Raw genomic sequence first — 26,282 nt, forward strand, 5'->3', positions numbered from 1 at the left:
TCCCGTATTGATTCAAAACGGGACGCGCAATTTCATTCTCAAATACGGGACGATTCCGTATTTTAAGGGACGGGTGGCAACCCTACTACCGAAACTGTGTATGTTTTAGTCCATTGGCTCAGACTGATTTTAACTACACTTCTACATTTATGATCAGGAAATATTTGTCACTCTCTCTTATAGCTCCATGGTGAGTAGACAGGCCCCATCATTTTGAGATAAATGTGTTCAAAAGTATGAAAAATCTGTCTAACTTTAAAGAATGTCACAGTTTTTATATGTATTCAACTGTTCAGAACTGTGCTAGCTAACCATGTGCTGATTAGCATCTTTGGACTGGGCTCAAAAGTATCTATAATTGTCACTACTGAAACATTTGGTTAAGATTCTGTAGTAACATCTGATATTTTTTGGGGCGACCACATCACATTACAGAATATTAACCCACATACTAAAATACTAATAAAAAATACAAAAAATCTGCATAACTATATTAAAAGTTAGTACAGTTATACAAATTTTTAGTATGTGGGTTAAAATTCTGTAACGTGGTCGCTACCAAGACATTACTGTCACTACCAAAACTGTGCTGTCACGACTGAAACATTGGATGTTTTGTCAAAAATAAAGAATTATCATGATTATGATTTTTATTATGATAATGTTTGGTTCAATCAATGTATATTCAAACAATCAGTATGATCAACTTTGGATTCAAAATACAAATCCCATAAAACACATTTGAAATATAGTTAAAATGGAAATGGTTATGGATTCATCTCTGAAAACATTTTAATTCAATAGCAAAAATATATATTTACAAAGAAGATGTAAGCAAAATCTTAATAGGTCAATATAACTTTTTTAATTAAATTATTATTACAGTGTTTCAGTAGTGACAAATTTGGGGAGAGGACAAATATTCCTTTATGAAAATACAATATCAGAATTAATTGCACAATTACTAGAAATGTCTACCTTGGATATTAGCTACAATTTTCATACATACAAAATTTGTGGGGGGAAAAGACATTTTTCTGAGATGTTTCCCACTTTGACTTTGAATCAATTCTGTAGAATGGCAAATATATTACGACTGAACTGATGGCACCTGGTTAGGACACAATTATTACTATATAAAGTATATCAGTACTTTAGTACATCAAGAGCTTAGAGAAATCAAACATACCTTCAGAAATAGCTATATTAAACTTTAGAACATACAGCATCAGTTTTAATACAGCCAGCTTGAATTTAATTGTTTTATTACTATCATTGATCATAATCATCTTTGCACAAAAAGAAAAAAAACAAAACATTTGGTGTATTTCTATGCGAACCCCCCTAACCCAACAGCAAAGAGTCTGACACAAATAATAAAATTACAGCAACGAAAAACTGTGAATAAAAATAATCAACCCTGAAGAAAAATAAACAATACTTAAGATAATTGGATCCCCAGCACCTTGAACAAATGATCATTGTGAGAACAGCAAAGTACATGACGAAAAAAAAAAGATAATCATTATTTTCTATGAAGATATAAAACACACATGTGCACAGTTGTCCCCCAAAACTGGTGACAGACTTTTTGAGGAGATCTGATCCCAACCCCCTTCCTCTTTACACAACAACAGAGGTGACGCTGCACCCCATGTCAACTAGAGGATGCATGCAAGCATGTACAGCTCAGCAGAAATGGATGTTGTACCTTTTTGCTCTCTTTTATGCAGGTTGGTTTCCGTCTGCTCGAATTACTGATCTGCTTGTGCGAGGATGGCCTCCGAACTGATTTCATTAGTGAAAATGATAATGCCAACAAAATATTGGAATCAACAGAACGCCAATATTTGATTCTTCATGGCAGGTACTTGTTGTCTCAAGGCTACGTATTAATAGTCTCTGCATTGGATATGAAACTAAGCAAGCCTTTTGGTTAATCAGATATGACACTCCATCATCTCTCACACACACACACACACACATACACATTCAATCACAACACGTTTTCATAAAGAGTGTACCATCAAATGCGAAACGCCAAAAAGCCACCCGCAGGTGGAAAGTTCTTGGCTTGAATCATGAAAGGTGTTGGATGCAGAGAAGAAGAGCTTGACGTCAGTTCCTCAGTCACGAAAATGGCATGGGAATGATTAGTTGCATGGATTGAGTCCTTTAATGTCTTTTCCAGTGATTTTTTTTTGTTTAAGTGTGAGGAGAGTACTTGCTGCCCCATAATCCTTTGCGACAAAGCGGGGCGAGAGTGTGAAAGGTTCAGTGGGAGTCATGTGGTGCTTTTCAGACATTCTTTATACAAAGGCATAGCACGATCAATAACACGAGACCACAAATAAAAAAAAGAGAATTTGTTTTCCTAGGAATAATATTAAAACATAATCATTGGTAAATACAACAATGAAACATTTAATTTCTATAAGAAAATAAAAAGGCAACAGAAATTCACCCATTCCAGTGCAGCAAATCTAAACCCAGCCGATTAAGAATTAAAATCACCTTAACCAGAATTTACAGTCCTCTCAGTATTGATCAAGTTCTGGCCCTTACTGAACAACGGTGAGGCGTAACCCTGTCGATAGAATAAGAGGAAGAAATAAACACACAGAGAGAGAGAGAGAGATAGTGTGTTTTTCTCTCTGAAGGGGCAACAAACGTATGTCCTCGGTCCTAAACTGCCCACCTCCACCCTGTGAATGCTTAAGGGTCTCAATGGCTACCCCTCTTTCAAGTTTGGCGTTTTAAGCTCTGTCTGTTTCAATAGGCAATAGGTGCGTTTGTGTGCGAGAGACCGAAAATTAGTTCAAAATTCATTTTCAGCAAAAACAAACCATGTTGCAGCTTGTCGCCTTTCTGAATTGAACATGTGAACCAAGAACCTGCAGAGTTTACTTTTCCAAAACTCCTTAATGAGCAGGAATGAAGGGCCAGTGTGCTATTTTCCCCCCCTGTTTGTATGAATCTGATCTTGTATCTCTCTCTGTACCTACCCATACCAGCAGGTTGTGTTTGAGCAATAATATCCTCACTCATCCCTGTTCAGAGACTCTTTAATATGCTACTTTTTCACCTGCACTCATTCTTCTCTCACAGTTTCAGCTCGTTGGCGATTTTGGAGGCGATGTTTTTGAAGGCAATAGACGTCCCGGATATCCTCTTGAAGCGCACGCCGTTGAGCGAGAGGCGGGGCAGCTTGCACACCTCCATCTCCCATTGGACGAAGTCGTCGCGGGCGGGGTTGCCGGCCATGCACAGCAGCATGTAGCGCTCGCGCAGCTCGTACTCGCAGCTGTTGGCGTCGAGAACCTTCCGAATCTCCTTCATCATCTCGCCGGGCTCCATGGAAGACGTGGTCTTCATGCTCCAAGTGAAGCGGAGCGAGCGAGGCTTCGACTGGTCTTTAAGCGAGGACACGGGAGCCGCCGGAGGAGTCCCGCCTCCCGGGGAGGAGGAGGAGTCTTTGTTGTCGTCTTCCGGCCCTACGCTGGTCTTCTCCGACTTCTCTGCGCTGCTGAGCATAGATCTGGAGAGACAGGGATGGAGAGAGAGAAGGATGGAGGTGGGGGAGGTTGAGAGAATGTCGGTAGGGGGTGAAAGAGGACAGAAAGGAAGGAGCGAGAGAACAAAGAGGATGTAGGAAGGTGCGTGGGAGAAAAGTGAGAAATCATTGAGAGACAAATAGAGGGAAATTGAGGGTGTTGAAGAAAGAGAGAGAGAGGATGAGGCAGTGGACATGGTTGGAGAGAGACATACGGCAATAAACAACTGGAAACGTTGCAGAGGAGAGCACGCATGCATCTGTTCGTGTGCAAATTGATGTGGCGCAAACACATGGAGCAGTGAAAGGCTTCAGCTTTAGGTGAACACCTTTCATTTAGGCGTTCTTGTATCTGCGGTCACACCTTAGTAGAAATCGGAAGTGAATATTACAGTTGAGGGAAGTCTGAGCCTGTTAGTTTGACTTTGAGCCTTTAAGAAGCTCTAAATCTCCTTCTTTTATCCCTAAGAAGACTAAATATGATTGGGTTTGTTCAAGTGACTTAATGTTGCTCAGTGACAAAAGCAGAATTAGGTTCAGATGGGTAATTGGAGAGTATGCTAGTCAAAAACAAGAATGTTTCATGGGAACCCTGGGTATTAAGACTTGAATGGCTTAATATAATGTAAATGATGTCTCTTAGGGAAATATGTAGTAGAATACCTGTGAATGATTTACGTTATTTTAAAAACCAACATCGTTTTATACATGTTTTGGACTATGGGAGGTGCCATTATTTTGATGACGTGAAATGGTTGCAGTCTGCTGGCGGTACCTGTTGCTGTTTTACCTCAACACAACTTGAAATATAAAAAACTGATACGATGACCACAGCTACTGAAAGAGCTTACAGGTGGCGATGTATATTAGGCATAGGCTTAAACCAAATGACATACTATTGATTTTTCCTCACAAAGTATCTAAACACCACTGGATATCGAGTGAAATCCGCACTGAGAAACTTCAGTGGCTGCGACATCATGACAAGCGTCGGCATGTTTACCAGGGTTCATACAGATACTGTAAAATGAAATTCCAGGACTTTAAAACACTACTTTCTTGACTTCAAACAGACTACTACACTTTTACTATAGTAAAACCATGGCTAACTTTTCTTAAGGATTTGTATTTGTGTATACTTCATTTTTTCTTTGTTGTCTTTTTATAATCTATAATTTTCGATGTTTTCTACAGTTTAAAAAAACTTGGAAAAAAGATTTGCAAAATCGTTCTGAAATCTTGATATGAAACAAATGATTCGCATATGCACTCCGAAGTCCCGAACTGAATCAAATGATTTACAATCCGTGCTCCTAGGTTCTAATCTAAATCAAATTTGCGATCCACGCTTGAAAGTCCAGATCTGAATAATGATTTATGAACCATCATTTTAGATCAGGACTCGGAATGCCGGATCACGAATCATTTAACTTTAACTTGATTTAGTTCAGAACTTCAAATTGCGTATCGCAAATTATTTGATTTGAATCATTCAATTCACAAAATGATTCTCAAACCTGTTCCGATCTAAATCTAATGATTCGTGATGTGCGATTTTAAGTTTGTGTTTTTTCAAATCATTACAGGCGATATCAAAATTCTAAAATGAATGGCTCTTTTAATGTAATCTGGCTTTTACTAGTAAATCGCTTAAAATGAATGATCAAAGTCACAAGTTTGGATCAATGGGAGCGGATCCAGCGACTCAAATGATTCAGCTCATCTGTTCCTCTTTTCGCGTTTTCAGCCCTGTTTACTTGACATTGTCAGCACTACTACTGGCTTAGATCGCTAGTTTTATGACATTAACTGAAATAAGCAAAAAAAAAAAAAAAAAGTATGCTTTTTTTTTTATTGTGTGCATTTTGGATTACATCCTGCCAGGATGGCATCTAGCATTTCTTGTCTCTGTCATTTGTAAGCTCTTTCAGTAGCTGTGGTCTACTAAAAGCCTAAAAGGCATAAGGGCTAATGTGGAGAAAACAAAAACGTGGGTTTTTAGGAAGTTTTATTCATCCACAGGCATCTTCTTATTATTTTCTCCTCTTCTTATCGGCAGAAAAGCAGTGATGACGTACATCACTTCTCTTGATGCCCTCCGACTGAAAATTACAACCAAAAGCCGCACAATGTGGCATCGTACCAGTATTTTATTTTCAGAGTTGAAATAATGGTGCCCCCCATAGTCCACAATATGTATAAAACGATGTGGATATCCATACAAGTTTTAATACCTGGGCTTCCCTTTTAAAGTCCTTCTGGAAATGTTGCAATATTATGTCAAATAACACAAGCAGAATACTTTCAATTGTGCATGTGTTTGCCACGTAGAAACAGAGAGACAGGCAGTAAGATTCATTGTAAAGACAAAATTCAGAAACAAATTATAAATCAACTTAAAATCAAAACACATCCCAGGTACTCCCACACACACACACACACACACACACACACACACACACACACACACACACAATCATCCACACATTGCAATTAATCCTCCAATTAAATCCCGCTGGGTAACCAATAAAATTAGTTAAAAACAAATGATCAACCATTTAAAAGCCCCTTTGCTGCCCAATTAAAGATCTACTGATTAGGTCTGATGAAGAAATCCTTATGTTTTGTTCTCACCTGAAACCCTCCTCTTGACCCTCTCCCTCATAGGGGCTCCTCGGAAAAAATTCAACAGTTTAGTCTTAGTCTGAGTTCTACTTTAACTCATTCAGTACAGTGATCAGGAAGGGGAAGGACTGTCCAGCGCCACATGAGGTTATGAAACCATTTATCCCTCTAGAACCACCACATTCCACTGATTCACTTGTTCATTTCCATTTCAAAACTAATTTTCGGCAGTGTATCGCCTGTAGCCTCCTGCCGACAACACAACTGCATCAGTGATGTTATACATTCAGTACAACAGCATAGTATCCTGTGCGATAATATTATTTTTCACAAGAAATGCACACTCACAGTTACTAAGCTGATCTACTGTATGCAACTGGAACTGTGCATGTGTAATGCCAATGAACAGATGAATCAGACCGACTGCTTCGGTAACATGAAGTGGGGTGGAATGATGCAGGTCTGTCCAAGATGCTCTAAAGGATTCTACAGAGCCCCATCACCATGGTAACTACTCACATCCAACAGTCACCTGCCCCTATAGTCTGTCTGGCCGAGCACACAAGAATCCCGAACACGCCACCAGACGCACAAACAGACAAACAGCTCTTAGCAAACCGACAATACTGTCAGAGCCCTTCTGCTAAGAGTCAGAAAACACCACACAGAGGACAGAAACACACCACGTGGACAGACGGATGACACACAATGAAAGAAACAGCTCAGGGCTTTGTTAGCGCTTCATGACAAATGGTTAAAAAACGAGCAAAGCAAAAGCATTTGTGTTGTTTAAAGCACTGCAAGAAACATGAACTATTCAATCTGACGAATCCTGCAAAGAACAATTGGTCACCGACAGACATGAATCACAAAATACAGGTTTCAGATTTGACCACCAGAGGGCGCAACGACATATATTTCCTTTGATAAACTGCTCGCTTGTGCCCTCTGTTGGTCTCTAAAATGATATAAGCACCTCGCATCACTTTAGGTACTAAAACATGAACATTAGGTTATCAACATAGTCTTGTCAGTAGAAGAAAATGTCTTTGTTAATTCAAACTCCATGTTTTTGTGCCAGTGGCCCAAGTGGTTAGTGACTTCAGACAGATGGTGACGTCCGTTCACCAGGTGCCTGCGTGTGAGTGAGTCATCAGTCAAACAGATTCTGACAATGCCGCATAACAGAGAGAGAGAGAGAGAGAGAGTAATGCAATGGGGAAAGTTTGGTTTTAGGTTTTTGAGCAGGACAAAGCCTGACAGCTGGTCGGTCTCAGCTTCTGTAGCTGTTGTCATTGTTAATGAGCAAGTGGAAAAGAGAGAGGAAACGTGAGATAAACATTCTTTATCCCATCGGTCTCCGTCATCGTTTAAAGGGACAGTTCAGTCAAAAATGAAAATTCTGTCATTAATTACCCACCTTCATGTTGCTCCAAACCTGTAAGTTCTTTGTTTGTCTTTAGAACATAAATTAAGATATTTTTCATTAAATCTAAAAGCTTTCTGACCCTGCATAGACAGCAATGCAACTGACACGTTCAAGGCCCAGAAAGTTAGCAAGGACATTGTTAAAGTAGTCCATGTGACAGCAGTGGTTAAACCGTAATGTTATAAAGCTCCAAGAATACTTTTTGTGCACAAAGAAAACAAAAATAACAAATTTATTCAAAAAAGTTCAAGTTCACAAGAGTATCATGACTCATATGTTTTAAATATGTTTATTTTCGTTTTCGAAGCGCACAAAGTATTCTCATAGCTTCATAAAATGATGAACATTGTCCTTGCTACCTTTCTGGGCTCTCGGATTTCATCGAAAATATCTTAATTTGAGTTCTTACAAGTTTGGAATGACATGAGGGTGAGTAATTAATGACAGAATTTTCATTTTCGGATGAACTATTCCTTTAAACTTTTTTTTAAACTTAAAAAACACTAAAAAATACCTGACATTAACATTTATGTTCTTTACAATGGCAGACTGCCTTTAGCGTAACGACATACATACTAGAAATGACATCTACATCATAATAAACAATAATTGCTAACAGTATTTTGTTTCCCTTTTTTTGCTTTGGCTATTCAAGCGATGACTTCCTCTATGAGCCAAAATGAGGAAGACCAGGTGTAAACAACCTGTGCCATAATAACTGGGACATACACTATTGTTCAAAGTCTGTTATGCTCACCAAGGCTGCATTTATTTGATAACGGTCATATTGTGAAATATTATTCCAATGTTTTCTATTAGAATATATTTTAAAATTAAATTTATTCCTGTGACCGCAAAGCTGAATCATTACGCTAGTCTTCAGTGTCACATGATCCTTCAGAAATGATTCTAATATGTGACCCTGGAACACAAAACCAGTCTTAAGTAGCACAGGTATATTTGTAGCAATAGCTAACAATACATTATATAAGTTACATTTTTTGATTTTTCTTTTATGCCAAAAATCATAAGAATATTAAGTAAAGATCATGTTCCAATAAGATATTTTGTAAATTTCCTACTGTAAATATATCAAAACCTAATTTTTGTTTAGTAATATGTATTGCTAAGATTTTTCTCAACATTTAGATTTTGTTGCACCCTCAGATTACAGATTTTCAAATATTGTCCTATCCACACATCAATGGAAAGCTTATTTATTCAGCTTTCAGATGATATATAAATGTCATTTTTAAAATAAAATTGAGCCTTACGACTAACATTTTTATGGCAACTGTTAAATTTTTTTTACAGGATAATTTGATGAACAAAGTTAAAACAAGTGTGTTATTCGAGCAGGCAGAGACACTAGTCACACAGAATCTGGGACACACAGGTGAGATCATCAGGTAAACTGATAGGGAGGGGAAATAAAAGGATGGAGACGGGGAGGAAAGGCGCTGGGTGTTACTGTGGAAAGTTGAGGACGGTGGTTTTTAAGGGTTTAAGTTGGGCGTTAGTGCTGGTCATGACACTGCACACAAAATAAACAACCAGGGAAAAAAAGGGCCAATCACAGAACACACTTAGGGATGTAGACAAGGAACAAGGAAAGAGAAATAAAAAAAGGTAGGTCAAAACAAGCCTTAAACAAAGGGGGGTTAGGGTCATCGTTGCCTACCTTCTGGGGAATCTGAATGACAGATTTCTACAAAACAAAAGTAAAAGAAAAAAAGAAAAGAAATATATATATGTAAATTGCAAAAAAAGCAAACGAAAATGTCAAAGTGGTTGGGCTGCCCTGGACAAAGCAACAATCAGTCTGGGGTTATTTGATGGGTTATCTGTTTAAACTACAGAATGAGCGAATAACATTAGTAATCTGGGTCACTGCATGCAATTAAACTATTAAGTAAATTATTAACACTCTTACAAAGGTTGGAATGCTTACACAAACACAAAGTAGAGTTAAACCGCCTAATCTGAAGTATTGTTAAAGCCAACATGAAATCAAAACTGACCCAATTTACTTTGTGTCACAAAAAGACTAGAAATTAAGCAACTGTGCACAGTTAATCATTGCAAATTACACTAACGAAAAAGAAATTGTCTTTGTCATTTAGCTCCACCTCTGAAATGACTAACCTTTATGTCTGGCCTAGGCCACTCAGGTGGTGAACATAATGTTAAGCAATAGCCAGTAGTGTTTGTTTCAGACATAATGTTGTAGATAATGCAGTCTTGCCAATAAAAAAATCTAGCCAATTGACCTTTCGCAAACAGGTTGATTGACAGGTGATCTGACCAATCAGAACGCCGAATCCGCCATTTTATCCGACAAATTAATCAAGACAGGAGAGCAGATTAACTTAGGTGGACTTCAACTTGAAAACTTGTGTGTATTGGCGACTTTCCACGTTTGAAATAAAATACCTTCTGATGTTCATTTATGTTTATTTAGTGCTTTAAATAAATGTGAAAAGACGATTGGTTCACGTGCCGTTTGAACTAAGGCCAAGAGCTAAGAGCCACAAAATGTTATTTGTTTGAACTTCTTGACTAAACTTGAAAGCTGAGACCTTGTTTCACACCAGAAGTAATCTGCTCTGTCTTGTCTCTTTGCTCCGCAATGTATTTTTCACTGCGAGAAAGTGATGTGCAATGTGAGAATGGCACTGTTTGTCGGACATAGCAACCGTAACTTAGAGGACTAGGTTTTTGCAAAAGGTCAATTGTTAAAACAGTAATTTCAGGGCATTTTACATTATTATACATTACTGTTTAAAATTTGAGATGGGTAAGATTGTTACTGTTTTTGAAAGAAGTCTGTTATGCTCATTAAGTTATGTGTTTTACTGCAGTAAAAAACAGTAATATTGTGAAATATTATTACAATTTAAAATAACTGTTTTCTATTTTAATATATTTTCAAACGTAATTTATTTCTGTGATGACGATGCTGAATTTTCAGCAGTCTTGAGTGTCACATGATCATTCAGAAATCATTCTAATATGATGATTTGCTACTCAAGAATCTTAACGACCCCAAACTTTTGAAAAGTATTGTAATAAAAGTTGCATACATTATTCAACAATAAATCTGAAACAGAGGTATTACCATTGAGCTCACATTCAAGCCTGGCCCTATTTATTTTTTTTTATTTATTTATTTTTTTTTTTACAAATTATAATATTCAGTTTTATTTAGAAAAATTTCATATTAGTGAAGTAAAATGGGTTGCGAATGCCATTTCATGTTGACCTTAAAGGGATAGTTGACCCAAAAATTTAAATTCTGTCATCACCCTCATGTTGCTTCAAACCCGTAAGACCTTCGTTCATCTTCAGAACACAAATTAAGATATTTTTGATTAAATCCGAGAGCTTTCTGACGGCAATGCAACTGACACATTAAAGGCACGTAAAGATAGTAAGGACATCGTTAAAATAGTTCATGTGACTCAGTAGTTCAACTGTAATATTATGAAGCTTCAAGAATACTTTTTGTGCACAAAGAAAACAAATAGTAACAACGTTATTTAAAAAAATCTTTTTTTCCCCCATACAATTGAACCACTGATGTCACATGGACTTTTTTTTTTAACAATGTCCTTACTACCTTTCTTGGCCTTGAACGTGTCAGTTGCGTTGCTGTCTATGCAGAGTCAGAAAGCTCTCAGATTTCATCAAAAATATCTTAATTTGTGTTTCAAAGATGAATGAAGGTCTTACAGTTTTGAAATAACATGAGGGTGAGTAATTAATGACAGAATTTTCAGTTTTGAGTAAACTATCCCTTTAAAAAAGGATGTTTACATTCATTTATTAAACTGCACAATTCGTTTTAATGTCAAACCATTCCCACACTGGCTTTAATGTATACACAAAAGGACACATAAACAAACATAGATACACACAGACAAAATAGAAAACGTCATCTGTCATTTCACCCTTTCCTTTTGAAATCTGAGACTGAAAACAAATGAAAGACTAAACATGTAGGTGTTTTTATGTTCCTCAAAGTGTATCTGCGGACAGATTTTTCATCTAGCAGTCGAAACATGAGTTTTAAGAAATGTAGCAATTAATATACAGCGTGAGTTTTTTTGTAAACTGGCACTAGTGAGTGGATGCCAAGGTGTCCCCTCCACAAGTATTTATAGAGCTGGGGAATGCAATACCTCAGCTGTTACCAAGGATACTGTCGCCACGGAGGTGCGGAAAAGGTAGCGATATGTGTGCTGGAACTTGGAGACAGAGATGATGAAACTGATGAGAAATCTGCATGTGTTTAAATGAGCTGAGATTCGTGTTGGGATTATGGGCACTGACAGCACTTTGATTGCCTTATGAAAGCCTGACCTTGCGGGTGAAATTATGACAATACCCAGTAGTCTGTTGAACAACGTGATTGCATGTGCCGGCGTTTTGCAAGGACAAACCCACTCGTGAAGCTGTTTGATCACAGATGGAGCAGCATACTAACCGAATATAGTGACAAACACCTATGAAATAACCCTCAGCAGGAGGTGTGAGAATGTGCTGATGTGTTCACTTTGTCTTCAAGTCTCCTTCTGTTATTTTTCATCATTACCTAATCTATCTTTAACTGAAAAAATAACCGGCATTCATCGCACTCATCCTCACACCACCACGCTCAGCCACATTCGGGCTTCTCGGGCTGTTAAACACCTCCTAAAATCAGTGGTTTCATGTCAACCTACTGATTTATCGAACACTCGTTGAACATCTCACCTGCGCACAAACTTGGAGGTGAACTTGCTGAAGATGCCGGAAGCCGCAGGCCGTCGTTGTTGGCTGTTCCCGTGGGAGAGAGAAGGGGAGGCGGGGGCTCCGTGGTAAGGAGAACCCTGTTGGTCCCGTGCGCCCCGCTGCTGGCCGAGGTGGAAGGTGTTGCGGGTGGGCACCCCTCTAGGGAAATTGGTACGGTCCGTCCCAGCTGCGCTGCTGATATTGTGGGCTGATGGGGAGGCGCCAGGTGCTCTCTGTGGGGGGTCACTGTGACAAAGCAATTTTTCCCCAAAGAAAAGGAAACAAATAAAGATCAGGATATGGACGGATCTGTATCAAAATTAAAACATTGAAAACATTTTATATATCTTTTTTTTATAAAATTGATTTCAATAAATATTTAAATGCATTTATTATTTTTTTATTTTAATAAAATGACAATTATATACATAAAAAATGTATTGTATGCATAAGTGCATGTTGTTAATTAATATTACTCAGTATTTACACTGTAGCAATGACAGTGTAAAATAAGGTGTAACCTAAAAATTAAATGGAAAAAAAATGAAATAAATAAATAGAAGAAAACTTTCAAAAAATGAAATACGGTTTAAAGCAATAATTTAAAATTAAATATAATATGGACATGGAGCGTTGATTTTCATTAATGTCTGCAGAAAGAATAGCAGATAATGGGTGTTTCAAATCTACTTTGTAAATATGAAAAAATTGTGATTTAAACTACCAGTCAAAAGTTTTAGGACAAACAAGAAGTCTCTTCTGCTCACCAAGCCTGCATTTATTTGATTCAAAATACAGAAAAAGCAGTAATATTGTGAAATATTTTTACTATTTAAAATAACTGCTTTATATTTGAATATATTTTAAAATGTAATTTATTCCTGCGATTAAAACTACATTTTTAGCATTATTACTCCAGTCTTCAGTGTCACATGATCCTTTAGAAATAATTTTAATACGCTGATTTGCTGTTAAAACATTTTATTATTTTTCTTATTATTTATAATATTTAAAACAGTTGAGTAATTTTTGGGGGGTGGGAATTACAGAAATTAATACTTTTATTTAGCAAGGATGGTTTAAATTGATCAAAAGTAAAGCATTTCAGATAAATGCTGTTCTTCTAAACTTTCTATTCATCAAAAAAAAAGCTGGAAAAAAATCTTCAACATAATAAATGTTTTTTTGAGCAGCAAATCAGAATATTAGAATGATCTCTGTAGGATCATGTGACTGGAGTAATGATGCTAAAAATTCACATGAATATATTACATTTTAAAATATATTTGAATAAAAAACAGTTGTTATAAACAGTAAAAACACAATTTTACTGTTTTTGCTGTACTTTGGATCAAATAAATGCAGGCTTGGTGAACATAAGAGACTCATAAAAAAACATTAAAAATCAAAAAACATTAAAAATCTTACTGTCCAAAAACTTTTGACTGGTAGTGTATGCATTCATGAAACAATCTCTATAAAATCGTGTTTAACTTAAAAATACAGTTTTAAATGATGGTAAACCAATGGTTAAAGTATCAGGAGCTCTGTTCTGGCTCTAGCAGTGCTCAAGTAACTTAGATTATGTAATCTCAAAATAATGAAATATGTCGACTGCAGAGAAGAGAACACAGACTTCATATCTCCGGCCCAACGCATAGACCTTTAATCTGTTATATCTCTCTCACACACACACACACACACACACACACACACACACACACACACACACACACACACACACACACACACACACACACACACTGATCAGGGATATTGTGAAACTTGCTTACTGTAATTTGTGTGTGTATGTGTGAGTGTGTGTGTCCAACTAAGTGTGTGCAGTGAAGCAGCACACCTCCCCCATAGCTGTTCTTTCTGCACAATGTCTGTGAAAATCTCACCCAACCATGTCAGGTCCATGCCAACATCTGTTTAAGTGCCAACCAGTGTAGTAGAACCTAGCCAGAACCAGTCGCCAACTGGCACAAGCGCAGCCAGCGAGGTCACATGACTCTGGATAACTGAACCCGCCAAAGCTAGATCACAAAACACTGTCCGTCCACTTCAGCCAGGAAGTGAAGTGTGCTGGACCCTTCTCAGAAACATAGCTGTGTTTGGAATAACAAACTATGATCTGCTCTATATACAGACACCATATTATTGTCTCATTTAGGAACATGTTTATAGCTCCTGATTTGACGAGGTTACACGCACTGGTCTGCTTCTAGAAAATAAAGACTTGGAAAGATCTTTTTTACAGCCAACATGAAATCTAATTCAACCCCATTTACTTTCACATTTCTGGAAAAATAAAATCAAATTAAATTAAATAATAAAATCAAATCCTGATTGACAATTTTATCTTTGAATATTCTGTTTCATCCCAAAATATGCAAGTAAAATGGGTTGTAAGCATCATTTCATGTTGACTTTGAGTTAACAACTAAACAAATTAGTTGGTTGCTGTGGATCAGCATTTACAATGCCAATGACTCAATTATTCTCTCTTTTTCACCTCATTTGAGCTCTTTTCTTTTAATTTGTTTTACATTTATTTTTTGGCTGCACCACCATCACTTACCTTTTACAGATCCAAGTATGACCTCAATACACTGGCTAATGACCTAAATGACCTTCTCAAACCCTCAAACTCACAAAAGTTCACAGCAGGTCATCACCAACACTTTAGGGTGGATTAAACCGGGGGCCTGAATGACTGTGCACATCACTGGGAGAGTGTCCAACTCTATCACTTTACCATGGAGCAAGAATACTCAGGGGCAGATTTGGGGAAAGCTTCATCGACAAACTCTGACTGTGCAAACTAGTACACACAAACACAACAGCTTAGCATGGTAACACTGTAGTATGTCAGATATGGCACACAGCTGAATGTTTAGAAGTGAAAAAATGACACACAAGCACTCAGTCTAGCAAATGTGAGCAGGAGCTTAAGAACCAAACCAATGCCACTGGGAAAACACATCTGCACTTATGACGCATGTCAGAACATACATGAAACATGTATGATGGGACATGCATCTAGTATTATTCAGATATGTTTTATATATTACCATCTCCTGGAGCAGAGATTTTCACAGTGGCAAACCACACAGTTCCAAAGTGTCAAAGTGAAGGCCCTTGCACATGACTCAAGTTGAAGTTCCTCTAGTCAGAAAAGCATCAAACTCTAGGGGTTGACTAATATGTATTTTCAGGGCTGATACTGATACCGATATTTTGAACCGATATATTTGTCTGATGTAAAAATTAAAATTAAATGTCAAAATTAAGAATAACAAGTGTTCTTGCAAAAACAGTCTTTAAATGCTTTTAAATGATTTTATCAGCAAATCGGATTTGAAAAAGATCAATATCTAACCATAAACCATAAAATGCTTAATATTTTGGCGCCGATAATCGGTCAAACCCTACATAAACCCACAGCGTTACCATCGACACCAGGAAATTGTTGAAAAGTTTAGGTTGCCACTGACTTTTCAAAGTATGTCCAATGATTACTAGGCAGTTTTTGTGCCAAAATCGTAAGAAGTTATATCTGATAACCGATATTTTGAACCGATATCTGTCTGGTGTAAAAAATTTAAATTTATGTCAAAATTAAGAATATCAAGGGCTCTTACAAAAAACTTCTTTTAAATGTTTTTAAATTATTTCAATCTGCAAATCAGTTTTGAAAATGACTGATAATCATTGAAAAATGTATCTGTGAAAATGACTACTGGCCAGTTTTTGAAGAGATTGATCCAGTGGCAGCTAAGTGTCCTAAACAGTTTCATGAACCCGTTTTTCAGGGCCCATGCCGATACCAGTTATTACAGATCAAGTAGACCGATAACCGATATTTTGAACCGATATACAAGTCTTGTGTACAAAATTTAAGAATAACAAGGGCTCTTACAAAAACTTTCTTTAAATGCTTTTAAATTATTTTAATTAGCAAATCGGTTTTGAAAATGACCGATACTGAGCCATAAACCAAAAAATGCTTTATATCGGCGCCGATACTCGGTCGACCCCTACATCAAACCACAGTTTTACCATCAACACTAGCTTGCACTCATGCAAATTGTTGAAAAGTTTAAGTTGCCAGTGACTTTTCACTGGGCAGTTTTTGTGCCAAAATCAAAAGATCTAAGAGGGACTGATCAAGTGGCAGCTAAAGGTGTCCTGAGACAGTTTCATGAACCCATTCTAATTTCTACATTTACATGTATGCATTCCCTGGGAATCAAACACATGAGCTTGCCATTACTACATCACTATTTTCAGTTAACTTAAAGAATCTCCCTTCCTGTACGCTATTTGCAGCACTTGTGGAAGTCAACACTTGCGTCCTGCCGTGAGTCACGTGAAAGGACCTTGAGAGACAAAATGAGCCACACTATGTGCTGTACATGGCCCCTCACTCACTCATTCATATATACAGTGCACAAATCTGAATATATGGCCCTTGCACTGAGGTACATTTCACTCCAAACGGGGAAACAGTGCACAGGGGGCAGAGAAGCACAAAGGAGTGAGAGAGACGATGTAACAGGGCAGCAGTACCTTCTCTCAGTGGTCCCCAACCACGCTCGGAAGAGGCTCAGCTCACTGCATGCAACAGACCAGCCATTCACTTACAGCAGCACTGACAGGCTATCTGAATCATTCACACTCCACGCTGCCTTAGCTGCAGCACTACAATAGACTGGTGTGTTCCTGGTGTGCTCAGAGTTTAGTATGAATGTGCGGTTTTATTTGTGGCCTTGTGCAATCGGTGATAGTCAAGAGAGGACAGGAAATGATATCTAAAAGAACAGGGGAAAGCGATTAGCTGTAAAGTGGAGTGGGGTCTGTGTAGCATTAGTTTATTTCAGCAACACTGACAGGTATCGCCGTTCACATCCTATTTTAACAACCACTCATGACTTTGTGAAAGCTGTAACAAATATTACCGTTTCTTGTTTTTCCTGAAATCCCTGCTAAGTACAGTGTTGTGGTCCAAGCTGGTATGTGACAGACAAAGCTGCATGTTTTGTTTTTTTCAGTGAAACTGGTTGACCAAGAAAGTCTTGCTGGTTTAAAGTAGTAGTTCATTCAAAATGAGATTTTTCTGAGTGAGCCTCATGCTGTTCTAAACCTGCATGACTTTCGGTTTCCGTACATACAATTCAAGTCACTGAGGTCCAAAAAAACTCTGACTTTCATTGTATGAACATACATACTTCATTGAACGAAGACATTTTTCAAAATATCATATTTTGTGTTCCACAATCAGTCATACAGATTAGGAATGACACAAGAGTAAGTAAATTATGATACTTCATTTTTGGCTGAACTACTCTTTCCCCTGCTTGTGAAGAAGCCTGGACACAACAGTACTGCATACTGTGGACCACAAGCCAAAACATATGCTGGTGGCCAGCCGTGATGGTCTTTTCAGAAGGGATATGAAAAAGTGTCTTGTTTTAGTCTTGTAGCACAACTATCTCCTAGTGTAGACTTTTGTCACCCCCTGACTTCCTGCAAGCTCTTTTCCTGCCAAGTGAACGATTTCTAAGAATACATAAACCCCCTGAGACGTGCTACAATTCCCAGATTTCATCACTTTATGCGACACTGTTTAGTAGTTGACATGACTGGTTTCCTGTTGGGTTCTCTCTTTGGCGGCGTGGGGACTTGCCTGGGCCGGTGTGAGTGCAGGTCTGCGGGGCAAGGATGGGCAGAGGTGGAGAGGGACTTGTGATGGCGGGTGCGTGAGGAAGAGGAGGATGAGAGCACGGCGCCGGCCGAGGCCGTGGAGGCGCGGGACCCGGGAGTGCTCAGGCTGAGGGGAGAGAGACAGCGGCCCCTCCGTACACACACGCACAAATCAACACACACATAAACACAAGTGTGTGCGTATGTGTGGAGGCAGGGAGGGAGGGAGAAGCATTCCATTAGAAACAACACTTGGCACACATTAGAAAGAATGATGAAGACAGACAGAGCAATATATAAACCAACAGACAGAGAAACAGACAAATCAACAAACAGACAATAGATACTAGGCATAGTGATATAGAGCAATAGATAGATAGATTGAAGGATGACAGAGCAACACATATAGCCATAGAAAGAGAGATGGATAGCATGACAGACAGAGTGATATATAGATAGATTGAGCAACAGATTGGCAGAATAGGTAGATAGATAGATAGATAGATAGATAGATAGATAGATAGATAGATAGATAGATAGATAGATAGATAGATAGATAGATAGATAGATAGAGCAATAAATAGTCAAACCAACAGATAAGAGATTATAGAGCAATAGAGTGATAGATAGAAAGACAGGCAACAATAGAGCAATAGGAAGCGTAATAGAAAGCTAAAGCGACATATAAACAGATAGACAGAACATCAATAGAAGGAGTGATAGATAGTTATGATAAATAAAGCAACAGATATAGACATAAAGCAACAAAGAGCAAGACCGACAGATGGATAAAGTGATAGATAATGGATAGAGTGATATATAAATAAACAGATAGACAGATAGACAGATAGATAGATAGACAGACAGACAGACAGACAGACAGACAGACAGACAGACAGACACAACCATATATGGACAGAGGGATAGAGTGATAAATGGACAAACCAAAAGAGATAGTTAAATAGATGATAAAGCAATAGATAAACAGATGAAAGTGATAGACAGAAAGACAGGCAGCTACAGAGCAATAGAAAGTGTGATAGATAGTTAAAGGGATAAATAATGTGACATATAGAGCAACAAGCAGCTAGAGTGACAAATAGATAGAGTAACAGATATGTGACCCTGGACCACAAAACCAGTCATAAGGTTAAATTTTACAAAACTGAGATATATACATCGTATGATAGATCAATAAATAAGCTTTCTATTGATGTATAGTTTGTTAGGATAGGACAATATTTGGCCGAGATACATCTATTTGAAAATCTGGAATCTAAGGGTGCAAACAAAAACATTTAGATAGGTTTACAGTAGGAATTTTACAAAAAATCTTAATGTAACATGATCTTTACTTAATTTCCTAATGATTTTTGACATAAAAGAAAAATCAATAATTTTGACCCATACAATGTATTTTTGGCTATTGCTACAAATATACCCCAGCGACTTAAGACTGGTTTTGTGGTCCAGGGTCACATATATGGATAGAGCTATAGATAAACGAACTGACAGACAGACACAGCAATAGATAGATGAACTGATAGACAGATAGACCACATGATAGATCAACTGAAAGATAGATGGATACAGACAGATGGATAGATAGACAGAGAGAGTCATATATAAACCAATGATTAAAGCGATAAATGGACAAACCAATAGAGTGACAGCTAGGAGCATCAAACAAATCAATAAATAGATAACAGTGATCGCGATAGATAGAAAGACAACCAGCAATAGAAAGCATGATAGAAAGCTAGAGTGATAGATGAAATGACAGATAGAGCAACAGACAGCTAGAGCGATAGTGGCAGACAGATGGACAGAGCAATAGGTAAACAAACCCACAGACAGAGCAACAGATAGACAAACTATTTAGGGCTGGGCGATTAATTGAAAAATAATCGAAATCGACATTCAGAACCTATAATCGTTAAAATTTTTCCAGGAAGATTATTTCAATTACTTTCCCTTTAAAAAACACAAGCGCTCCATTCCGTTATTCCGCCGACGTCGATGTCGATGGAGAGCTTAAACAGTATTTATACAGTAAAAAGTATTTACAGGATATACATGGGTAATTTTATTTAGAGGAGATACTGCTTATTTTCTACTTTTAATATGAAAAACCATTGAAAATTATTTATTTTGTTTCCAATAGTGCAAGTTATTTATTTTCACTAATTAAAGAAAAATGTGACTTTTCGTTTTAAGCAATGCTTGCTTTAATTTCAGTTGTTCAACACTGATGTTCAATTAATAATCATAGATCGTAGATAGTGTGTTTCCTTCAATTATTTTAAAATCAAGTAATGCACCCTTCATCCAAAAATCTCTCGCTTGTAATATGAGAACATATTTACTGTACAAAACTTGTCAGTGAACTATGAGGGCAAAAAAATAAATATTATATAAATATAATTAAATATAATTTTATTAATAAATAAAATAATCGTTCATTAATCGTAATCGGGTTAGAATGTTCAATTAATCGAGATTTTGATTCTAAGCCAAATTGCCCAGCCCTAAAACTATTAGACTGATAGATCGATAGATCCATATATGGACAGATGGATAGATCGATAAATGGACGAATCAACAGAGCGATAGACTAAGCTTCAAAAAAATCGATAAATAGATGATAGAGCAATAGACAGATATAGAGTGATAAAAAGACAGGCAACAAAAGAGCAATAGAAAGCGTGATAGAAAACTACTGATAAAGCAACAGAGCAACAAACAGCTAGAGCGATAGAGTGACTAAACAAACTGACAGACCGAGCAATAGATAGATGAACTGATAGACTAACAGAGATGATAGAGTGAGATTAGAAAGACAGACAGCAGCAATAAAGTGACAGATAAACAAAAAGACAAATAGAAAGAAAGAAAGAGTGATAGAAAGAAAGAAAGACTGATAGAAAAAAAGAAAGACTGATAAAAAGATTGAAAGACTGATAAAAAGATCGAAAGAAAGACTGACTGATAGAACGAAAGAAAGAACGATAGATAGACAAACTGACAGACTGATAGATCATTAGAGCCATATATAGAGAGATGGATAGAGCGATAAATGGACAAACCAACAGAGCGACAGATAGAGCATCAAACAAATCGATAAACAGATAAGAGTGATAGATAGAAAGACAGGCAGCAATAGAGCAATAGATAAATTAACCGACAGACAGAACAATAGATAGATGAACTGATAGAGTGATAGACAGACAGACAGACAGACAGATAGATAGAGTTATAAAATGGACAAACCAATAGAGCGACAGATGGCTAGAGCAATAGAGTGACAGATAGATGGATAGAGCAATAGATAAACAAACCAACAGACTGATAGATCGATAGTTTATGGAGAGATGGATAGAGCGATAAATGGACAAGCCAACAGAACGACAGATAGAGCATCAAACAAATCAATAAACAGATGATAGAGTGATAGAAAGACGGGCAGCAATAGAGCAATAAATAAATGAACCGACAGACAGAACAATAGATAGATGAACTGATAGACAGATAAACAGATAGACAGATAGATAGATAGATAGATAGATAGATAGATAGATAGATAGATAGATAGATAGATAGATAGATAGATAGATAGATAGATAGATAGATAGATAGATAGATAGATAGATAGATAGATAGATAGACAGACAGATAGGCATCTGAAGTGAGAGACAGCTGTGAATGGTACAGGATAGAGAGAGGGGGAGATGGAGGGAGGGAGAGAGAGGTCAAACAGAGTGCTGATTTCACAGAAAAGCACAAAAGAAACACACACACACACACACGCCACTATGCAGGGATTAGTTGAGCTTGTGGTGGAGAAATAACATGCTATCACCTTGCTATGTGGCAGAGAGAAGCTAAGCCTATTACAGACGACTACAGCAACCTTACAACAGAGTCAATGGTGCTTTTTTCCATCACAAGCCACCCTAATCCATTTAAAGCTATACATACTCTAACAAAGACACACAAAGTCACACACACTCACAACGCAGACAGAAGAAAAACAAACGGAGCGTTCAAAGACAAATGATCCGGGAGAGAGAGAAAGAAATGGAAAAAGAAGAGGGATGTGTGAGGAATATTTAACCCGACACACCATCTGAATGCCTTTAGATAAGCTCATGAGAAAACACACAGGCAAATCAACAAAACCTGCAGTAGCATTAAAAGGACAAGAGGTTATAACTCTTAAAGACCCCATGAAATCGTTTGATGGAAATAGCTTTCTTTCCTGTGTCGAAACATTAGTTACTTTAACAGGAAGTTGGGCCGTGACATACATCACCTGATTTGCTACTTGCTATTGCTAGTCAAAAGTTGATATTAGGAATAAATTATGTTGTTATTCTAGAAAGCATAATTTGAATTCATGGGGTCTTCATCATTCATCAGTGTTATCATAAAATACTTACACACCCATAGAGAACCACAGTAGCAGAGCACAGCTCTAAAAACAACAGTTAAAGGCTTGTTCAGACACCAAGTTCAAGGGATACTCCACCCAAAAATAAAATTCTCTCATCATTTACTCACCTTTAGGCCATCTCAGAGGACTGTGGTATGTTGTATTTTATTATTGTTTTATTTTTGTTATTATTATTATTAATCTATTTTTAAACAATTATCTTTTGCTTACTAAGCCTGCATTTATTTGATTCAAAATAGCAAAAGCAGCAATACTGTGAAACACTTTTACTATTTAAAATAACTACTTATTTGAACATGTTAAAATGTAATTTATTCCTGTGATTAAAGATAAAACTTCAGCATCATTACTCCAGTCTTCAGTGTCACACGATCCTTCAGAAATCATTCTAATATGCTGATTTGCTGTTCAAGAAACATTTTTATTATTCAGGTTTCTTTGATGAATAGAAAGATCCAAAGATCAGCATTTATCTGAAATAAAAAGCTTTTGTAACATTACACACTGTACCATTCAAAGTCTTGGAGCCAGTGTAAAACAGAAATGAATACTTTTATTTATCAAGGTTGCTTTAAATTGATCAAACTGTCATTTATAATGTTGCAAAAGATTTTTTTTCAGATAAATGCTGTTCACCTGAACTTTCTATTCATCAAAGAAACCTGAATAAATTCTAATCGGCTGTTTTCAACCATAATAATAAATGTTTTTTGAGCAACAAACACGATTATTAGAATGATTTCTGAAGGATCATGTGACTGGAGTAATGATGCTCAAAATTCAGTTTTGAAATCACAGGAATAAATTACATTTTAAAATAAAATTTAAATAGTAAACAGTTATTTAAATTGGGGAAAAAAACAAATTGTACAGTTTAATGCAGGCTTGGTAAGCAGAAGAGACTTCTTTTAAAAAAACAAAAAATCTTACTGTTCAAAAACTTTTGACTTGTAGTGTTTCTGTTATGTAGCTCAATGAATTTGGCAAGTTTCTGTTATCAAAATCAAATTTTCCTTGGTCATTCACTGATAGGTCAGTCCCTGACACATGACCTAAAAGCTAATACATTATTCTTCTACAAGTTTATTTATTTTTCCATCTGAACCATAACAAATAATGACACTAACAATAATAATAATAAAAGTACAACACATAATCCATGTTATTCAGAGCTTGGTACAAAGGTGTTTATAAAGATGCATTGTTTCCTTTTGAAATCTTATCATCTTTGTTTATTTAGTCTTGGTCTGAACAAGCCTTTATTATTTCTAATGGCATAGGGCTTTCTGCACTGGAATCGACACTTGTTGATAGAGCAAAAGTGCAAATTTATAGTTCAAATTGATCAACCAGTTAACAATATTTAAACTACAAGGTACATGCATATGGACTTGACTCATCACCATACTTTAAGCATATGCATATTTGTGATCACTACTCAAAACTTCGGTAGAACAGAAGACATTATCTTTGTGCAACAAGACTCCAGTAGGCAGAAAGCTCTATCTCCATTTTTAAAAATACATCTCATGCATATGCTTATGCATAATTGATATAGTGAAGACACTGGAGTGTGTGAAATGTGAGCATAAGCGGCAATATTAATGCTGGATAGGGAGGAGTTATGATGCGTGAATGGTTAGAGGTGCACAGGAAGTGAAGGATGACTGATCTTGGGAGGTTTATATGGGGGTTTAGATGATGCTTTGATGCATGCATGTGTGACTGGGATTTAACCAATTAAGGCATCTAAAAGGTTCAAAACAATACTCTGGTGATGGACATTTTTCTGTTTAAATTAAGTGTGTGGGTCTGAATGAGATGGCACTCTAAGCGTCACTAATCCGACTGAAATCCAGGATGAAGTACGCCAATCTGGCACAACTCGGCCTTTCTGGAGATCAAAAGCATGCTAGTCTGGGCTCCATGGCAGGTAACGGCCAACAGCATAGAGACAGGAGATAGAAGTAGACTGTGTTTGTGTGTGCAATGTGAAATAGGAAAACGGATGTCTGGATTTGTTAGTGATCTTATCTAGAGGGATGAACTGTGCCCGTATACGTGTGTGTGAGAGTAAGAGAAAGGTGTGTTATACCTGTGAGTGTTTTTCTGCACTTTGCCTTTTTTGAGATTAACAATCTTTCAAGTGTATGTCTTTGGATGTACCTGTCCTTGCCGTTTTGCACTCCCAGAGTGGCTCTCTCAGAAACGGGGGAATTTCTGCTGCGGCTCGTGCCCGTGGACAGGATACTATTCTGAAATCACAAAAACACACAGGTGCAAACCAGTGTTAACTCATGGCAAATTTACACTGCAAAGGTGGCACAGAAGCACTTCTGAAGTGACATTTAGATGTCTTTACACAGACTGTTTAAAGAGGCAACAGAGTTGGCATTATTTAGTCATTCATGCAGCATTACGTCTTTACACTAAGGTTTTGAGCAGGCACAGAGCAGCTTTAACTCATTTAATTAAGAACTGTTTGTTAATTGAAACAAGGCTAAAATATAAATAAAATGAGCATATGAAATGAAAAACAAACTTACAAAAATGCAGAAAAAAAAAAAAAAAAATTAGAAAATGAAGCCTTGGCAACAACAGAAACTAAAATCAAATACTTTTAAAGTACTAAAACTACTTAAACTAAACTGAACAAAATGATAAAATAAAGCTAAAATGTAATGATTGTTATTTTAATAATAATACTAAATGACAATAATATTTCTATAATAGTATTCTTTAATTTCTAAATTGTTTCCATTTACTCTGACAAATGCACATTTGCATATTAACTACCATATATATACACACACACACACACACACACACACACACACACATATATATATATATATATATATATATATATATATATATATATATATATTGATAATAATAATAATAATAATGGACCCTCTTCACAAGACTGTGATGATGCATTTCAACCGTCATCATTATCATAAATCCTTAAACGTTTTTATATGTAGATACATTTTTTTATGTACATTTATATCACTATACTCGGTTTTATATCACCTTTTTTATCAAATTACAAAAAAAATGTTCTCGCTTATGCTAGGGTGTTTCTTTTTTTTTCTATTTGAGCAAATGGGAATGCAAAAAAAATTTTTTTTGGTACTCTTCTATTCACTGCTCTCGGATTTTACCCAACTATGCAACTTCTGCTATGAGAAACACGGAAATGTGAGAAAGGCAAATCAGCATATTAGAATGATTTCTGAAGGATCATGTGACACTGAAGACTGGAGTAATGATGCTGAAATTTCTGAAATTACATTTTAAAATATATTCTAATAGCAAACAGTTATTTTAAATAGCAAATTTATTTCACAATATTACTGCTTTTGTTGTATTTTGGATCAAATAAATGCAGGCATGGTGAGCAGAAGAGAATTCTTAAAAAAAACACCATCAAAATTCTTCCTGTTCAAAAACTTTTGACTGGTAGTCTATTAGTTTTGGAACTGCGACAGTAATCCAAATTAGGGCCTGGAGCGATTAAAGGAACCATGCTATGAACCATACAAAGGACAGCCCTGCTATGAACCCTGGGTGAATGTTTAATGACAAACTAGAAAGAAAAAAACACTTCTGTCTATTGCTCAAGGCGTAAAAATATTTGCTCTCACTCTTCCAACTACTACTTGGTTGGTACTCTGACAAGGCCTATTTCATACAACATTATTTGCACTTTCATTTGAGAACAAAAGAAAAAGGCA

At 36.7% G+C, this 26,282-nt stretch overlaps 1 protein-coding gene across 5 annotated transcripts in view; it reads right to left on the reverse strand.

Annotated features, from left to right (window-relative positions):
- Positions 1–1,248: 1,248 nt before the first annotated feature.
- The window catches only part of mark2b (MAP/microtubule affinity-regulating kinase 2b), a 61,370-nt gene continuing 36,336 nt past the window's right edge, over positions 1,249–26,282 (reverse strand). For 2 of the 5 annotated variants that reach the window (XM_073836275.1, XM_073836273.1), the window contains exons 14-18: positions 24,709–24,797; positions 12,363–12,626; positions 9,289–9,315; positions 6,188–6,223; positions 1,249–3,538 (exon numbers count right to left, since the gene is read on the reverse strand). In XM_073836275.1, coding sequence (XP_073692376.1) covers positions 3,103–3,538; positions 6,188–6,223; positions 9,289–9,315; positions 12,363–12,626; positions 24,709–24,797 — 852 coding nt within the window. In that variant the 3' untranslated portion in view covers positions 1,249–3,102. The remainder of the gene's footprint in view (positions 3,539–6,187; positions 6,224–9,288; positions 9,316–12,362; positions 12,627–24,708; positions 24,798–26,282) is intronic. The other 3 variants (XM_073836276.1, XM_073836277.1, XM_073836278.1) reach the window with 3 other exon arrangements.

This window comes from Garra rufa, chromosome 3 (genome assembly GCF_049309525.1).
Source record: "Garra rufa chromosome 3, GarRuf1.0, whole genome shotgun sequence".
NCBI lineage: Eukaryota > Metazoa > Chordata > Actinopteri > Cypriniformes > Cyprinidae > Garra > Garra rufa.